General features: G+C 39.6%; 1 protein-coding gene across 1 annotated transcript in view; it reads right to left on the bottom strand.

Moving 5' to 3' along the window:
* tgfbr3 (transforming growth factor, beta receptor III) overlaps nucleotides 1–18,080 on the bottom strand; it is a 110,041-nt gene that overhangs the window by 29,427 nt on the left and 62,534 nt on the right. Inside the window, exons 5-6 of the mRNA XM_072438303.1 lie at nucleotides 12,069–12,252; nucleotides 1,760–1,922 (exon numbers count right to left, since the gene is read on the bottom strand). Coding sequence (XP_072294404.1) covers nucleotides 1,760–1,922; nucleotides 12,069–12,252 — 347 coding nt within the window. The remainder of the gene's footprint in view (nucleotides 1–1,759; nucleotides 1,923–12,068; nucleotides 12,253–18,080) is intronic.

The raw sequence follows: 18,080 nt of genomic DNA, 5'->3' as shown, positions 1-18,080 counted from the left end.
CAAATTTACGTTTAAGAACAATACTTTTACTTATGTACTGGCCACTGCCTCGAGTATAAAGTTAAAAAAAAAAGGGGGGGAAAGAAAAAAAACGTTCAAAATGATAAATCGCATGTTACACTCATTTAAATATATATCTTAAGTTGACCCAAATGTTTATAATGTTTCTGATCAAAGTTTTACATTTTTTTTTATCCTTAACCAGCTGTAAGAGCCAAAGTTGGTCCAAAATCTTTTTCAAATTTTAAAACCACTTCAAACTAACAAATTCTCCAAAATGTCACGATTGCACCATAGTAAGTGCGTGTTCTCTCTAACACCACGCAGCCGGAGTTTGAAGTCTGGCCAACTAATTAAACGTGGATACATTTCAGTGAAAAAGCTGACATGTGCAGACCAGACACTGCTCCAAAAGATTAAGCCCTTCTATCACATTGTCTTTGGGCTAAACAAAATAAGCAGTGTACGAGGCCAAGTCAACCCTAAGATCCTGTTTTGAAATATTATTCTAAGAGGAACACCACAGAGCACTCGGTCTCCATGGCAGGCCAACACAAACGAGTGTACGGAGATAAGTGAGAGCTGCTTGACCTCAACACCAGCGGTTCTCAATCTGTGGTACGGTGGAGATTTAGTGTAATTACAGGATCGTTTTTCCCGTAGCTTAGTTTTTGCGTCGTTAAACTGTACTTTAAACTTCAATTAGACCTTCATTTGTCCTGGTTTAGTCTTGGATTAATTGTTGGTTTGTTCAGGGTGTGCTCAAGATTAGCTGGTTAAGTTCTAGAAGTTGGGCAATATATATCGAAATGTAGAAAATATCGTGATTGTTGTTTTGAAGCTATGCAAAATTGGAATATTGAGATTGTTAAATAGAATAGTAAATCAAGCTGGTTTTAGAAAGCGTATGAGGTGATATCTCTGCACTTAAGTGACTGATTTTTACAGACATTTTACATTTGTCATTGTGTTGGGTTAAAAAATCAACAACAGCAACAAAATTAAGGTTTTCATTTTTTCGATATCAGCCAAGTGAAGTTTAGCCTAATTTATTCAGTTTTTTTTTGTTATTGCTTAATCACTTTATTTGTTTCCAATTTCAAACCATACTTCCTACAGACTCGTATGAGAGCAAGTAAGTTTGTCTACCTTACAATGGTTTATTTAATTTTATTTTTTTACAACAACGAGAAACGGCGTCGTCTTCCGTTTTTTAATTGCTTTTTTTTTTAACTCTCTTTATAATTCATTTGCAGACCCTTTTGCATTCAAACAGAAAGTAGGAGGGGCTTGCTAATAGGGAAAGCACTTTTGTAACTCCTACTCATTTATATCACAAGATGTTGATTACTATTATGCAATGTTCCTACAAAATACATATGTTTAATCTTTAGTTCTTGAACTTTTTTCTTATATTTGTTAAGTCCTAGAATAGAAAGATAAAACTCCATGTTGCTGGAAATGAGTATTGAGCCTTTCCCTTTGTATCAGAAGTTTGAAATGTTAGTATCATGACATCCCTGTACTTAACATCTTTGCTTTGGTGTTGCAAAAGCGTTGGTTTCCATCTGCTCCCCCAAAGCAAAGAAGGACAATACGCAACATAAAAACAAACACACAACAAAAGAATAAAAGACTATTGTAAGGTAAATGAATCCAACATGGTGTCCTGATTTACTGCAGGCTTACTTGTCCTCAAAGAAGTCTGTGAACATTTGGACAGCTGCTGCGGGTCAGTTCCATTGACCTTCTGTCTCACCTGCTGGAGTTGGGGGCCTGCAGCTCGATGATGTGCACCTCTCTGTCTTTGTCGGGCCCTGAGAGGATGCAGCCTTTGGAGGGCTGAGGCTCCACGTAACCGCCCAGGTAATTCAGAGACAGGAACCTGGTGTCGATCTTACACGAGTCGGAGAAGACTGGATCTGGAAGTGAAATAACAGGGGATATTGTGCTGTTACAAGTATTAAATGACAATGGTAAGTTTACATTTCAATCATACACTCATTCAATTTGAATTATTATTATTAATCAACTATTTATACTTCTACAGGAGAAGAGGATAGAGAATAGGTAGGTTTTTATATCTGTTCAACTAGCACCCATGCACAGCCGATCACTGTGCTGCTTCCTGAAAAAACCGAGGTCATTGTGCTTGGCCCTAAGCATCTACGAGACTCTCTATCTGAGCAGATAGTCACACTGGACAATGTCAGTGTAGCCTCCAGTTCTACTGTAAGAAACCTTGGAGTCTTATTTGACCAGGAGCTCTCATTTAAAGCTCACATAAATCAAGCTTGTAAAACAGCCTATTTCCATTTGCGCAACATAGCCAAAATCAGAAGAATCCTGCCTAAAAGTGATGCCGAAAAACTTATCCATGCATTTGTAACGACTAGATTAGACTACTGTAACTCCCTGCTTGCAGCGTGTCCTAAAAGCTCCATAAAAAGCTTTCAACTGGTTCAAAATGCAGCAGCAAGATTACTAACAGGAACAAAAAGAAGAGAGCACATTACGCCGGTGCTGAAGTCTCTTCACTGGCTCCCCGTCGAGTCTAGAATCAAATTCAAAATTCTACTCTTGACCTACAAAGCCATAAATGACATGGCCCCATCCTACCTCAAAGATGCTATAGAACCATATCATCCAAACAGAGCTCTTCGCTCTCAGAATGCTGGCCTTCTGGTGGTGCCAAGAGTCTCTAAAAGTACTGTAGGAGGTAGAGCGTTTAGCTACCAAGCTTCTGTGTTATGGAATCAGCTCCCGACCCATGTTAAATATGCTGACACAGTCTCTTCATTTAAGTCCAGGCTTAAAACGTTCCTCTTCAAAATCGCTTATGGTCAGACTAGTTAGGAACAGAAACATAAACCCACAGCTTTAGCTACGCTGCCCTAGGAGTAACTGTGCTGGGGGAAGTATGACAGCTTGAGCACTATCCTCTTCTTCTTCTGACTACTTATGCTATCAAACAATATTTATTTTTTGATTCCACTTGCAAACTGTTCACCGCCTTCTTTTTCTTTTCTCACTCCTGAGGACCTGTGGACCCAGATGCCCCTCCCCTGGTGAAGTGGTCCCTGCCCTGTGTGGACGGTCCCTCAAGGTGTCTACCAGCAAATCTCAGAGGAAACATTTAATTTTGATAAAAGTTTCCTTTCATCAAACATTATCACTATCCAGCCTTTTTCGATGAATCCAATTTTCTTGCTCTTTCAACATTTCCCCTGTGTTTGCAATTATCAAATTATCTGAACAAATGGACTTTTCATTTTCCCACTGGTGAAATCTGTCTTTAATTTGAATCATGGTCTGGATATTTTTAATCGTTGGGCCTTTCACACAAAACCTGGCTTAAATTAAGACATGCTACATTCTACAGCACATAATAAAGACGCATATGGCTATCTTTTAGTGTAGTCCACAAATCAATGTTGAGCAAATGCAGCGGGAGTGAATGCATGACGTAATAACTGCGCAAACATTAGGGCAGCAAGCTGTTTTGCAAAAGGGAGTTTGATTAGAAAACTCCTTCAACTTTGGCCTTGTATGGTTATAATTAAAACTAAGCTTTCTCAGTAATGAAAAAATAAAGCTTTACACATACTGACATAATGAGCTTTTATCGTTCCCTCATCAGAAACATTCCTGGACTTATTTAGCTTCATTCACGCTTTAGAAAACACTCAATTTCAAATGTCCCCGTTTTGTGGCGTCATTGCTAAAGCTCTGCGATCTTCTATGCTTTTAAGTTAATCAATTATGGCCAGACTTTCAATACATGCTCTTTACAACTGCGCGCTTATATTAGCATGTCGGGGCAAGCTAGGCAAGGCAAGGCAAGTTTATTTGTAGAGCACATTTCATACACAAGGCAATTCAAAGTGCTTCACACAGCAGGGAAAATGCATTCAAATCACAAAGAAATTACAGAAACAGAAATACAATAAAATTAACTGAATTAAAAATTATCAATCCAACTGATTGTCTAAACTAATAAAATCACAAACAAAAGAGAAGAGTGCAAAGAAAAAATCCTTTCAGTCATATGCGCAGCTAAACAAAACTGTTTTTAGCTTAGATTTGAACATTGTCAGAGTAGAAGCCTGTCTCACATCTTCAGGAAGAATGTTCCAGATTTTAGCTGCATGAAACTGAAACGCAGATTCCCCATGTTTTGTCCTGACTCTGGCACCAGCAGGAGGCAGGTCCCTGAGGTCCTCAGAGTCCGAGATGGTTCATATGGCACTAACATGCCCAAGATGTACTTTGGTGCTAGGCCATGGAGCGACTTGTACACAAGCAGAGCTGCTTTAAAGTCTATTCTCTGAGCCACAGGGAGCCAGTGCAGAGACCTGAGAACAGGACTAATGTGATCATACTTCCTGGTTCTAGTCAGGACCCGAGCAGCAGCGTTCTGGATGTACTGCAGCTGTTTTACAACTCGTTTGGAGAGGCCAGTGAGCAGGCTGTTACAGTAGTCTAATCTACTGGAGACAAACGCATGGATAAGTCTCTCTAAATCTGGTTTTGACACTATATTTTTGATTTTGACAATGTTTTTTAGATGGTAAAATGCTGCTGATGTTATTGATTTGACGTGGCTATTAAAGTTCAAGTCTGAGTCCATTATCACCCCCAGATTTCTAACTTGGTTTGTAGGTTTTAGAGCGAGACTCTGGAGGTGACCGCTAACACTTTCTCTTTGTTTCTGTGGGACAAAAACGATTATTTCAGTCTTGTCTGAGTTCAGCTGGAGAAAGTTGTTTTGCATCCACAAACTGATCTGTTGGATGCAGTGACAGAGTGAATCTACTGGTCCATAGTCACCTGCCGATAGTGAAACATAGATCTGAGTGTCGTCTGCATAATTGTGATAGGACACATTTTCACTGCGTATCAACTGACCTAACGGCAGTATGTAGAGGTTGAACAGAAGGGGACCCAGGACTGACCCTTGGGGCACTCCACAGGTCAGGGTCATGTGGTCTGAGACACAGCTACCAATTTCAACAAAGTACTTCCTGTCTTCCAGATAGGACCTTAACCAGTTTAGGGCAGTGCCAGTGATGCCCACCCAGTCCTCTAGTCTCTGTAAGAGGATCCCATGATCGACAGTGTCAAAAGCAGCACTCAGATCTAACAGAATTAAGACTGAGGCTTTGCCCGTGTCAGTGTTCAGGCGGATGTCATTTGTCACCTTGACAAGAGGAGTCTCAGTGCTGTGATGAGGTCTAAAACCTGACTGAAAAACATCAAATGAGTTGTTTATTAAGAGGAAATCTGTGAGCTGTTGGTAAACAACCTTTTCAAGGACTTTGCCCCAAAATGGCAGATTAGAGATGGGCCGGTAATGACTCAGTACTGCGGCATCAAGACTGCTCTTCTTTAGGAGAGGCTTTATGACCGCAGTTTTCAAAGACATTGGGAATGTTCCAGATTGAAGCGACATGTTAACTATGTGAGTGAATGGTGCTAACAAACTGTTCAGCACAGACTTTAGAAATCTGGTGGGTAACACATCGAGGCAGCATGTAGATGAACTCAGACTGGTGATGATCTCATGGACAGTTTTGTCAGTTACTGGTGCAAAGTGAGTTAGCTCTAAGTGTCTTGGTGGTTTTAGGGTAATTTTTTGCATTGTGGGATTTATAGCATTTTTAATGCCCTGAACTTTGTCATTAAAGAATAATGCAAACTCATTACACTTGGATGTGGAAATGAGTTCTAACGGCAGCTGAGCTGGAGGGTTTGTTAATCTGTTTACTGTGGCAAACAGGACACGCGAGTTGTTACTGCAGCTTCCAATCATTTCAGAAAAATATCTTTCCCTAGTTCTACATAAGATTAGGTTGTACATGTTCAGCTTCTCTTTGTAAATCTCTTTTTGAACCTGGAGCTTTGACTTGCGCCATTTCCGTTCGGCCCTGCGGCACTCCCTTTTCTGTGCCCTGACCGAATCATCATTTCTCCAGGGCGCCTTCTGCTTATTTTTAACCATTTTAGCCTTTATAGGGGCGATGGTGTCCAGAACATTCAAAACACTAGATGTAACAGAGTTCAACAAATCATTTACATTAGAGACATTTTCAAAGTTTATCATTTCCATAAACAGTGCACCTGTGCCATCACTTATGTGTCTCCTCTGAACAACTGCAGGACCAACCGGTGGTTTGGGAGAAACAGACAGGTCAAAGAAGACACAGAAATGATCAGACAGAGCAACATCGATCACATTAACATTTGAAATATTTACCCCCTTTGTAATTATGAGATCTAGAGTGTGTCCTTTGCTGTGGGTGGGGCCTCTCACATGCTGAGTAAGACTGAAGGTTTCAAGGACAGCATCAATCTCTTTAGCGTTTCTGTCACAAATATTATCAACATGCACATTGAAATCACCTGTAATGACCAAACCATCAAAGTCTGTGCATACGACTGAAAGCATCTCAGTAAAATCATCAATAAAACTTTGGCAGTGCTGGGGAGGCTTGTATAAAACAATGAAGAGAATGGACGGAGACTGTTTTAGCTCCATTTTAAAGGATACATACTCAAATGATGAAAACACCCCAAAAGACAACCTGCGGGTAATTATTTCATCTCTAAAGACAGCACGACTCCACCCCCTTTTTTGTTTTCTCGTGTTTCAGATTCAAACTTAAAGTTGGGTGGAGCAGATTCTATCAGAACTACATTTCCTGTGTTTTTGTCAAGCCATGTTTCAGTTAAAAACATAAAATCAAGATTATAAGAAGAAATAAAATGATTAATTAAGAGAGATTTGTTACATAAGGATCTGACATTTAGCACAGCAAGTTTCAGACTAGTTTCAGTGGGACTGGGCTTTATCTTTTCACAGGGAATATGAATCACATTTCTCAGATTGGGCCTGACTCGCATTTTGTTTTTCCATCTGTGTGATGATGTGACTACAGAAATAGCACTAGGGGGGGCTCTTTTTACATAGGGCCCCGGGTTGGTTTGATTTTTATTGTGACAATAAGTCCCGGCAACGCTGAGACCCAGTGCATCCTAGCTATGGGAGATACCAGGTGAAAGGCGAGGTTGGATGGGTGGTGGGGCTTTTGTAGCCAAGGAGAGTTTGGGACCAGGTGAGAGGCGAGGGGGGATGGGTGGTGGGGCTTTTGTTGGTGTAGTCGGCTTGTGCGGGGAAGAGTTGATAAGTATTGACATAGCCCTTGCTATATTGGGCGTGAGTGGAGCCATATTAATGCCTTATTTGATCAGACTTTCAAAATGGCTGGGAAGGCCCATGGGTGACAGTGGAGATGAGAAGGAGAATGATGAATCTTTAGTGGGAGTAGATGTTGCAGGGGGAACCCAGGGCTGGTGTGAAGGCAGGGGCGATGACAGGGATGTTGTTGGGCTTGTCACAGATGGGTCCAAGGCCTTTGAAGACTGTTCCTTTGCTGGAGGCGGTGGAGGTGAATGTGGAGCAGCTGGAGCTGAATCCTTTGCTGGTGGTGGTGGAGCAGCTGCTGATGAATCCTTTGGTGGAGGCTGAGGTTGTGGTGCTTTTGATGTTGAAACATTGGCTCGGTCTCTGGCTGATGGAGCAGGAATTCCTCTCTTCTCTAACTATCTGCTCAGGACCCTGTCCAGGCCCAGTCCAATGCCTCAGAGCGTGGAGCAGGTTCTCTGTCAGCACCCTCACTCCACCTCTGCATAGGTGGGGGCCATTTCTCTTAAACAGGTCCTCTCGTTTCCAGAATAGATAGAAGTTCTCAATGTAGTGTAGTCCTCTCGGGGAACACTCTTTGGACAGCCATGTGTTCAGCTGAAGAAGCCGGCTAAACTTGTTTATCCTCCTGTCGATGTTTGGAAGAGGTCCACTTATGAATGTTTTGATTTCCATTTTATCAAGCACGTCGAATAACTTCAAGAAGTCTTTTTTCAAAACTTCAGTCTGTTCCCGCTGCATGTCCACTGCACCCACGTGCACAATCAGCTGTTTAGCTCCTCCATGCTTAGCCATAATATTTGGAAGGAGTGACGTTATCTCAGAAACAGTGGCGCTTGGAAAAGAATGTGTGTTTATCTTTTCATGCGTCACGTGACTTATCGCGCCGTCCCCAACCAAAACAATCTGCGTGACCTTGGCTCAGATCCTCCTCGCTGTATTTTGGCCACGTCATCTTTCCTTTTTTCATTTAATTCCATCTCTGAAAGTGGTAGAAATCTGTTTGAGCTATGGTTGGTTCTCTCCTCTATGTAATTCCCTCTAAAGCCAGTAGCGGGAGCTCTAACTCAATTCCTGACTTGGGAAATGCCTGATTGATATGAAGTAATGTGTGCTTTTTTTGTAGACCAGTTCTAAAAGTTCTACAACAGGAGATGCCAAAGAAAAGATACTCAAGAGCATGTCTAAAGGCCGATAACAATACAAATATTGTCAAATATGTGTCCTTTAAGGTTGGCACTTCAATCCAAGCACACTGTAGAGCTGCACAATTTTGGAAAAGTATTGCAACTGTGATAGATAGTATGTTCAATATGTAGGATTCTGTTCAGAGAGCATAGTGTAAACAACTCCAGGAGCATCAACATTTGAGAGAAGACTGAAATATAACTAATAAAATAATCCCACGCATTTCAGCACGTTTGTAGAAGACAGGATATTCTATCATCTTAAAACTTTAAAACTCTGTAGAAGACGAATGCATTATTATTTTAGACTCATAACATAGCAAAGTAAGTAGTTTATCTTCACTTCACGTCTCCTAAAATACAGTTTGATTTCAATAGAAACTCGAGCAAAGAGAAACACAAGCACCACATAAGGCTTGCATACCGAGGCCAAAGTTATACTGTAGATCGATGCATTAGTCTTTTTCCACTTTGGTCCGTAAGTCAGATAAGAAAGATGAATTGAAGAAGCCTTTGATAGTTCACGGGAGGTTATGATTTATTGTCACATGTGTTTGAGCTGTTTTTGAGGCTTTCTTCTGGCCTTGGTGAGGCAAACGTCCTATAATGCATCAGCTCCAAAACAGATTAGTACGACTTTAAAGCTTAAAAGTGTACATTTGTCATAAGTCAGTGTCCTAAACTCACCTTTTAGGACATGTTTAACATTATCATTAAGCCAACAGTCTTAGGTACTTCGGATCCCAAGACAACGCCATCTTACACAAATTACTTTGCATGGAAAATTGGATTTGAGATGGGATGCTTTATTATGATTTTACATTTTTGTTGTCATTGTCGCCCTGCATTTTTTTAGACTGAAGAGACAAATGTTGTTCATTTGGCTACCAAGAATGTTTATAGAAGGCAAGGAAAGGCAGGTCTATTTGTAGAGCACAAACCATATACAAAGTGATTCAAAGTGCTTTACGAAACAGGAAAGATATATTGAAATCACAAAACAAACAGATAAAAACATAAATCATCATCAGAGAGTGTACTTTAAAAGAGGAAACGTAGCCTAAATCCACAACAATAGCTTGCAGACTATTATTTTGATCATTATTCTGCACTGTTCTCCATGTTGTCCTTGGCTAAATCACACATGATATATTTTTTTCACGGAGCGATTCTGGTTATGATTTATGGACTTAAAACAACAGAGAAGATTCTCAGAACCACGTCAGGTATCGAAGACATGTCAGTTATCGCAGAGATACTGAGAGGACTGTTTTTGACCGTCGGAGGGGAGAGGATTTTCTAACCAGGCTTCCTTAAACTAGTGTGAATGAAGCTAAATGCTACTCCAGGTATGTTTATAATGAGCGAAAAATGCTAAAACATGGTTAAAATATGTGCTCTTTAAGGGCTATATGTTCGCTATATGTGGAGGAGTCTTTTAACTCCAGCGGCTCAAAGACACGCAACTCCCCAGCACTTAATCCTTTCATGAAAGAACCAATGACAGAGGATAAGCCTTGCAATCCATTCCATTCTTACAATTGCACATTAGGCTCCTAAATTCCATATTTTGGGGGGAAGTTTCGAAATCGGTACAAAAATATCGGCAGAGCTTATCAGCCCTTCCTTGATATCAGCACTGGCAATAAAAAAAAACAACACATCAGTCGATCTCTGATATGGATCACAGCAGAAAGGAAAAGGCTTGGAGAGCGTTTTACGAATAAATCCACTCTTTCCAATATTCTGCTATATTTAGGATTTGTAATTGTGTGAACTCCCTTGAACTTTGTCCCATCACTGCAGTTTGGGTCTGTTCACAAAGATACTTGGTAGTTTTGAGAGCTTTTGTCAGCACGTAAATGGCACCCCCTATACTCGCTGAATCGATGCACAGAACTGGCCATTAAGTCAACCAAGATTTCCTTTAGTCGACAACTGCCAGACTCTTCTCCTCTCCCTGGCGAGGGTTATTATATACTGAAGAATAAACCTGTGTAAACCTGTGTGTGTGGATGAAGGCTGGAGTGGGGACAGGCCTGTTATTTGTTGCCGTGCGGTGGTTGCTCTGAGGCCTGTGTCATTAGAGGCTGCGGTTTGGCCCGGGTCCATGGAGTGAGAGCCGGAGATTTCCTCTGCTCCACATCTTCGCTAAAGCTTCATCGCAAAGGTGGTGGAGGTGGTGGTAGGAGAGACATTACACTGAACTGCAGGGCTCTCCTCAGCTTATTAAAGTGCCACGGCAGATCCGGAGAGGGAAGGTGCCAACACAGAGTTTACATGCCGTCCCAGGATGTGTTTACCAAAAAAGGAAGCATCTGTCTTCTGTTTTCTCCAAGTGCCGAGATTAAATGAAGGAAAATACTACAAGACACGGATTTGTGTTGCACGGATTTTGGTCTTGCAAGAGAAGGGATGTAAATATAAATATCATGATATGATAAAGGAGTTTTGTTCCTTTGCGTTGAGTGTACTGTTGTCACAATATAATAATGTCAAACTCAGATCGGAATCGAAGGAATAGGCTCATTGTTTGATACCAATTTTGGTACACACAATGACCAAAAACATATTTTTAGACAATAGACAGTACCATTTCGACAAAAAAAAGATGTTACCTTATACTATACTAAGAAGAAAAGTCCAAAAAATGTCCACATTGATACTGCTCAAAGTATCTAGTTTAGATACTAGTTTTATTATCAATCAATAAATTGATACTTCTGACAAGGCCTAAGTGTAAATTGATTACGGACATACAAAAGGATCAATCACAGAAATGGTAGACTAGAACCAGCTAAAAGCATTAAGCTATTTCCAGCTACATTTGCAAAGCTGACAATAGATGAACCACATCCACTTATTTTCAGAGTGGTAAGAACGACATCAGCTGACCACAATCACGCCAAGAATGCAAGTTAATCAAGGTATTTGAGTATTAAAAACACCTCAAATTGAATAAATGCTCGATAGATAAATCCAATACTGTGGTCCTGGCTAAATTCACATCTATGCTGGACCATGAATCTCACCCCCTGCTGGACACTCTGTCCACTCTGGAGAGCAGCTTCAGTGAGAGACTGATCCACCCTCGCTGTGTGAAGGAAAGGTTTCGCAGGTCTTTCCTTCCTGCTGCTGTCAGACTTTATAACAAACACTGTTAGTCCTGAACATGTGCAATACTGATGTAACTATGTGCAATACCTGTAAATAAGAGAGTTCTATTTTGTTTTTATTCGGTTTACTTACCTGCTAATAGTATTACCTAGTCTTGTGCTAGCTATTTTTACTTTATTTTTTATTTTATTCTATTATCATTATTTTATTATTATTATCTTATTTTTATCTTTTTATTTGTATTTATCTATTTTATTTCCCCCCCCTCCATTCCCTATTAAGATAGGAGAGTTTTTGTTGATAAGAGTTTTTGTTCTGTTCATAAGAGTTCTAGTAAGTGTGTTTTTGAAACTTCTATCTATCCTTTCCTCCTGTTTCTACTGCGGTGTAACAACGGAATTTCCCCTTGTGTGGACATTAAAGGATTATCTTATCTTATCTTATCTTATTCCAGACAAAGCAAAAACCTCTCCATTGAGAAAGCATATGTAAAGTTATGAAGTAAGGATAAGTGCGTTCTGATCCAATGGCGTTGTGTTTTGTGTGACTGCAGCAGGTACCTTCTCCCACTTTAACGTAGATGTCCCGGGTCATGCGCAGCTCAGAGAAGGAGGTGACAGCTTTGTATTTCCTTTGGGCCCAGTTGAGGAGGTGCTCGTTCCCGTGGGGCAGATTTTCCGTCAGGACGTGAGCGGAGAGGGACAAATCTGTGGACTGGAACTGGACCTCGGACCCCTCTGAAACCTGGAATAGAGGAAAAACGCAAAAGTGTGAGCCGCAAAGCAGGTCGCAGTCCCAGGACTCTAACATGGTGGAACACATAAACTGTTACAATGAGTACTAAAGTCCATTCCCTAGTTTGCTTTATTTTTTGTAATTTTTTGGGGCCCGATGTCTTTATTAGACAGGATAGGTGAGCGTGAAATGGGGGATGAGAGAGAAGGGAGGACATGCAGTAAATTGTCAGAGTTGGGATTTGAACTCACGACATTGTGGCCGGCTGCACTTGGAGCCTGGCATATGTGTGCTGTGACCTAACCCCTCCACCATTGGGCAGTGCTTCTAGTTTACTTTAAAGAAATAAAATTGGATACAAAACAAATTGCAGATTTGCAGAATGCTGACATAAATTGTTTGTGTGCTTAACTTTCATTACATTGTGTTGAGCAGACTTTAAGAGCAAGGTTGGATGGATAAAGAGCAAGTCAAGGCCAAAACCTAGGTCTGAATCATTGGAAAATGTCTCAGGAACAATTACAAACAGACCAGGACCAAACAAAGACCTGGTCCAAACTCAAAATATAAAGGAATAGGTCTGTGTTATGTGATACACACAGCAGTGGTCTTGGCCTCATCTCCTGAAGAGCCTCTGTACCAGGTCAGAACACTTTTGAGATATTGCTTTTAAGTCTTTACAAAACACATCTGATAAACACACACATACAGAGTGCAAATAGTGTTTATTTCTAATATTTATATTAGATATAATATTTCTAAAGAAAGTGTTTTTACAATATGCAGCTTGGGAGAGGTGTTGATGTGGTGTAATGTAAACTACAGCATGGCGCTGGTAGCTGCTGGTGATGAGTTTGGTTGTAAAAATATACATGTACATCTACTGTACCAGTTTCAATCATGGTCCCGCTTTTTCTTAAAGGTTGAAATCTCAACATAAACCACACGGATACGCAAAGAGCCTGAAAATATTGATTTGTGTCAGAGGGAAATTGGCCTTGGCCGTTGCATGAGGAACCACCCTTTTGTCCTAATAGCCTGGTCCATATGCTTCACTTCAGATAAACAGTCACATCTGCTGAAAAAGATACTCAACACAGTCAAAACGGCCTGCCTCATTTTGTTAGTATTTTTGAAATCCCAAGGTATCTTATTTGTACAACTCCCCTAGTATAACATTAGATTCACAAATCCATCTGAATTCAAGCCCACAGCGTAGTACTTTATTGACAGTTGTGTTCCTGTGAGCTGTAAGGAGATTTCAGACATAACTTTATCTCTCTGCATCTCAACATGTGTGCGACCCTTGGATGCTCCACTTTACGTTCCTGGCATTGTCACCCAAAGCCATTAATAAGGCTTTGAGACACTGGTCTATTTTGGTTTTATATTTTTAGTCTGTTTGCAATAAAGACTGTACCGACTGTACTCACTTTACTGTGAGTCGTCCATATCATAACCAATTTGCTTAAGAAAGAAAGCTAGTATTTATTCAAATACCAATGTAACGTTAAAGCTAAAGTAAAAATGGTAGGATATTCCAACAGATAAAGTTTAGCTTTTGCAAAGGATAACAACACCAAATCTTACTGAATTAAGTGCTGTTGAAGCTAAAAGCATGAAAGTCGGAACCTTGACTTCTCATCTAGGACTACATGAACCCAGCGTATGTCTCTCAGCATTAGGTCGGGGAGTGTAAGCTGAGAAGACATTTTGCTTTTGAATATATTAAATAAATAAAAAATATTTATATTCAAAATAGCTGTATAACTAATCTTAAAACGTCAGATGGACAACGACAACAATATACAAGCAAACTACCCTTCCCTTCCTTACAAAACTAGCGGTTATTAAATTAGTTTACCTTTATTTCTCAAATTGAATCATCATATATTTACTTTGCTTAGTAATACTTTATCATGAGTCTAGATCTAACTACTATTGTAAAAAAAAAACTTCTAACCACCGTGCATGTCTGCAGTTGGGCCCTGGAGAGGCCTTGGTCTGTCACGGAGGTGTTTTGGGGCCAGTGGTCCAGCGCAGTTTTGGCGTTCAGATCTATGCCGAGCTCAGCACAGTTTATCAGTTTAATTGCGGGAATACGAGTGTAATTAGTCACAGAGAATTACAGGGGCAAACCCTGAAAGCCAAATTAGCTCCAGGCTTCTGCAGGAATTTGAAGACCCACTGCAGGCTTTAACAAACTCTCGTTCTGCTCCGGAGGAAAGAGATATCAGACCCAAAACTCCAGATGTTGTTTATTCTAGTTTATTGACATTGTTTGATTGATTGTGTTTTGCTGCTGCTACTAACAAACTGATGACTACGAGTCCTTGCAACCAACGCGTAATGTTTTTTAACCGTTAACTGTCCAATATGTATGACTAATACACAGCTTTATGTCTGTTTTCACTTGTAGTACAGTACGGTTAATTCCCAATAACCTTGTGACTAAGCAGTGCCTGTAAATCTGGGTGTATCAGAGTTAAGCCTCAAATATCCCATCTCTCTCCGAGTGATCCGAGGCCATCACCGCCTTGAAAGACTGTTACCAAATGTTTTTGAATGATATACGGTTAATATTACAAAAAAGTTAAGGGGAATTCTTCTTGGCTCTGATGTGACAATTCGGAGCCAAGTTAGAAGTCAGAACAAGGACAACTCCCTACAGTATGTTTTAAGTGTCTGTTAAACACAGTACTGAACTGAACACGACAATGCAAAAGTTATTGACAAGTTTGAAAATAAAAGAATAAAAATAAAACAGAGACACAGGTTGTATCTCGCAATGGGAAAATCCAATGTCTATTTTCCAACCAAAACATAACGCACAAGGCTAATCCTCCATCTAGGTAACAAGTCGCTTTAATCCATTTGTTAATTTTTTATTTGTAATTCCAATTTGTCCAGGGAAAGTCGTGGGTTGTATGATGGGGCAAATGTTCTACAGGAACAATAAACATGAACAAAACACTGATAAAGGTGACGAGTCTACAAAAAATAATAACTGATCTGGATTGTTTAGTGAGTAAAGTCGCATCTGCAGTATCAAAATGAGTAAAAATCACATGAATCATAATATAAATTCTAAAATGTTTTCTCAATCCACACAGAAAAAAATTCTGCTAATGCTAATTTCGATTTAGATACTAAGGAATATAATCATATTTACATACTGATTTGGAAAACACATTGATAATTTCAACATTTTTAATAGATAATAGACAATTTCCAAAATAGTATAATATAAACACAATGATTTTATACTAGTTCTGAGAGAGGTTTTTTGTAGTTTTTATCAATTCTTGTTCAAGTGAATATCAAGTTTGATCTGATTTTTGATATTTTTTGACAACCCTAGCAAGAAATCTCCCAATAAGAATAAAAATCTGAATTCATACAAACGTCTTCCACACTTTATTCCCTGGGACAGTAACCCTGTGGTACAACAAACATGCTGTCATTAACATTCTCATCTGTGCTTGGATTCCTTCACTATCTTTTGGCTTTGGTGCACCACTGGTATCCGCACTGGCCTCATATCTTCAATTAGGGTTTGCAACATTTTTCATCACATAAAACTACAGGGAGTTCTCTCAATATGCGAATGTTTATTTTCCCTTTTCGAGCTTGTGAGAGTTGATTGATCAGAGCCACATGTTGTAGTTTGCACCAGAAGATGTGCCAAATGTTTATCATAGGGCTGCAGTGTTGAGTGTGGGAAATGCTTTGAAAGGCGTGTGTGAACGAGGACGGGTTACACGAAGAGAGACGGACGGAACACGCAGGGAAAAGATTATGTGTTAAAGGAGACATATTATACATTCGTTATATTGTTATTGGAATTTCATGATTTATAACTTGAAATAATTTCCTAAATGTGTAGAAAATACATATTATTTTTCATCAGTTGTGCTCCCCTTCCTTTGCTTGCTTACTAAAGTTACTGGCAGCAGTGGTAAAAATCATGAAATGACCGACAGGCTAATGTAAACACGCAGTCTAATGAACGCAATCTGATGGCAAAAAGGCTCACAACGAGTCTGGCTATGATTTATGAGGGAACGGCACTGAGCAAGCAAGATGTAAACATTGTAAACATGACTAATGAAACAAGCATGAAAGCATAAAACAACTCCAGGTATGTTGTTGATGAAAAACAATGTTATAAGTTCATAATGTAGTCATGTATTTTAATGGTTATACTTGGAGACACATTATTTTTTTATTCTGGATATTTAGTACTGAACTATCAACTTACATAAGTAGTCCATAATAGAAACAGGTTTATTGACTTCCTGTTCAAGGCTGCAGAACTGATAAGCCCCGCCTCTTCAGTGTGACATTTCTCTGTAACAAGGAGCAGACTTGTGAAAAATGATTTTATTTTGGAAAAGTGACTACGTTATATTTTAGAACTCTACATGTTTTACTCAATCTTCACAAAACATTTTTTTTAAACAATCAACACTAGGTACAGGGATGAGGGCGGAGATAGGGGGTAAGTGAAAACTGGAATTGTCTGAGCACTTGGGCCTCAGTTGCAGGACAAAAACAGGATTACTCAAACATGCAAGGATCAATCAAAATACAACTTTGAGTAAACTAATGATGAGAAACATTGTTGTAACATGATTAAAAGCTCATTAGCAGTGAGCACATGCAACATACATTTTAACTTTTGAATGGATTTTTGTTGTTTGTTGCTGTTTTAAAGGAATCCCGGACTAAAGATCTGTTTCAGTAAATGAAGTAAGGTGCTGAGAAAGGACTTATAAGTACGCAATTGCTTTTAAACATGTATTAAGGTGACGAATACTGTAGCGGAGGATTTGAAACTTCAAACTGGCAAACTGTGCTCTATACAAAACAATACCATATGTGTCCGCGCCACTCAACGCTCCTCCGCTCTTCTGTCTCCGAATAAAAACCAATAGCGGTTTCTATTTGCAATTACAGTGGGAGCAGAGCACATGTGAGGGAGTTATGCATTTCTTACACTGGGTAATCAACGAGAGGAGCAGAGAGACCAGGCTTGGCAAACTAACAATAGGCAGCCAGAGCCAAACACCACAGTTTCGATGAGTTGTTCCATCCCAAGTCGTAAAAGATTTGTGCTGGATCAAGCTTTTCGAACCGAGAATGCAAGGCAGCTCCATGATCCAACCTCAAAAGTACAAAATAAACACGCAAAGAGCATTTTGGCTGAAATAAAACCGGCAGTTCGTCTAGTCAGAACATAGACGCGCACTAAATGAGCTGTGACAATGTTCTGGTTTAGGGTCCGCCACCTTCTTGACTAAATGGAGATCATTGCTTTGCCTGGACAGTTCCACAGTGTGGCATTAAACCAGGCAGCACCAGGTTAAGTATGAATGCATGTTTTTGAATGTGTTTTTTTGCCATAAAAAGTGTACAGCTCTTTTTCTTGACTAATATATTAGTTTATTTATTTGTTTGAGCATCAGCTGAGAATTTAAAAGCAACATTGAATTAATATGGTATAATTAAACTGACAAAAAGTATAGTGCCCTGCCCTTCTTGTAATTCCTACAATTAATTTAGCCAACACATTACAAAAAAATAGTGGAGTTACTTAATTTACATTAGTTTTTTTCCATTTGTTTTCCATAACATTTTACATGCAAGTACATATTTAATCCAACATTATGTATTTTCTTTGTTTTTCTTTTAATTTCTTCTAAAACCTTTTCTTCACTGTGCGTATCTTTGTCAACTTAAAATTGGACCGCGCCGTTAAGACGTAGACTGCATATGTCGTGGTAAGACTATCTGTGCGGGTTTAAATGTCACAAGATTATCAAGTTTGAGGAAGA

Source organism: Eucyclogobius newberryi, unplaced genomic scaffold (assembly GCF_026437365.1).
Source record: "Eucyclogobius newberryi isolate DKJ021-1_F unplaced genomic scaffold, fEucNew1.0.hap1 SCAF_9, whole genome shotgun sequence".
In the NCBI taxonomy this organism is placed as follows: Eukaryota; Metazoa; Chordata; class Actinopteri; order Gobiiformes; family Gobiidae; genus Eucyclogobius; species Eucyclogobius newberryi.
The sequence above is the reverse complement of the archived record's forward strand: the minus strand, read 5'-3'. Positions and strand labels throughout refer to the sequence as shown.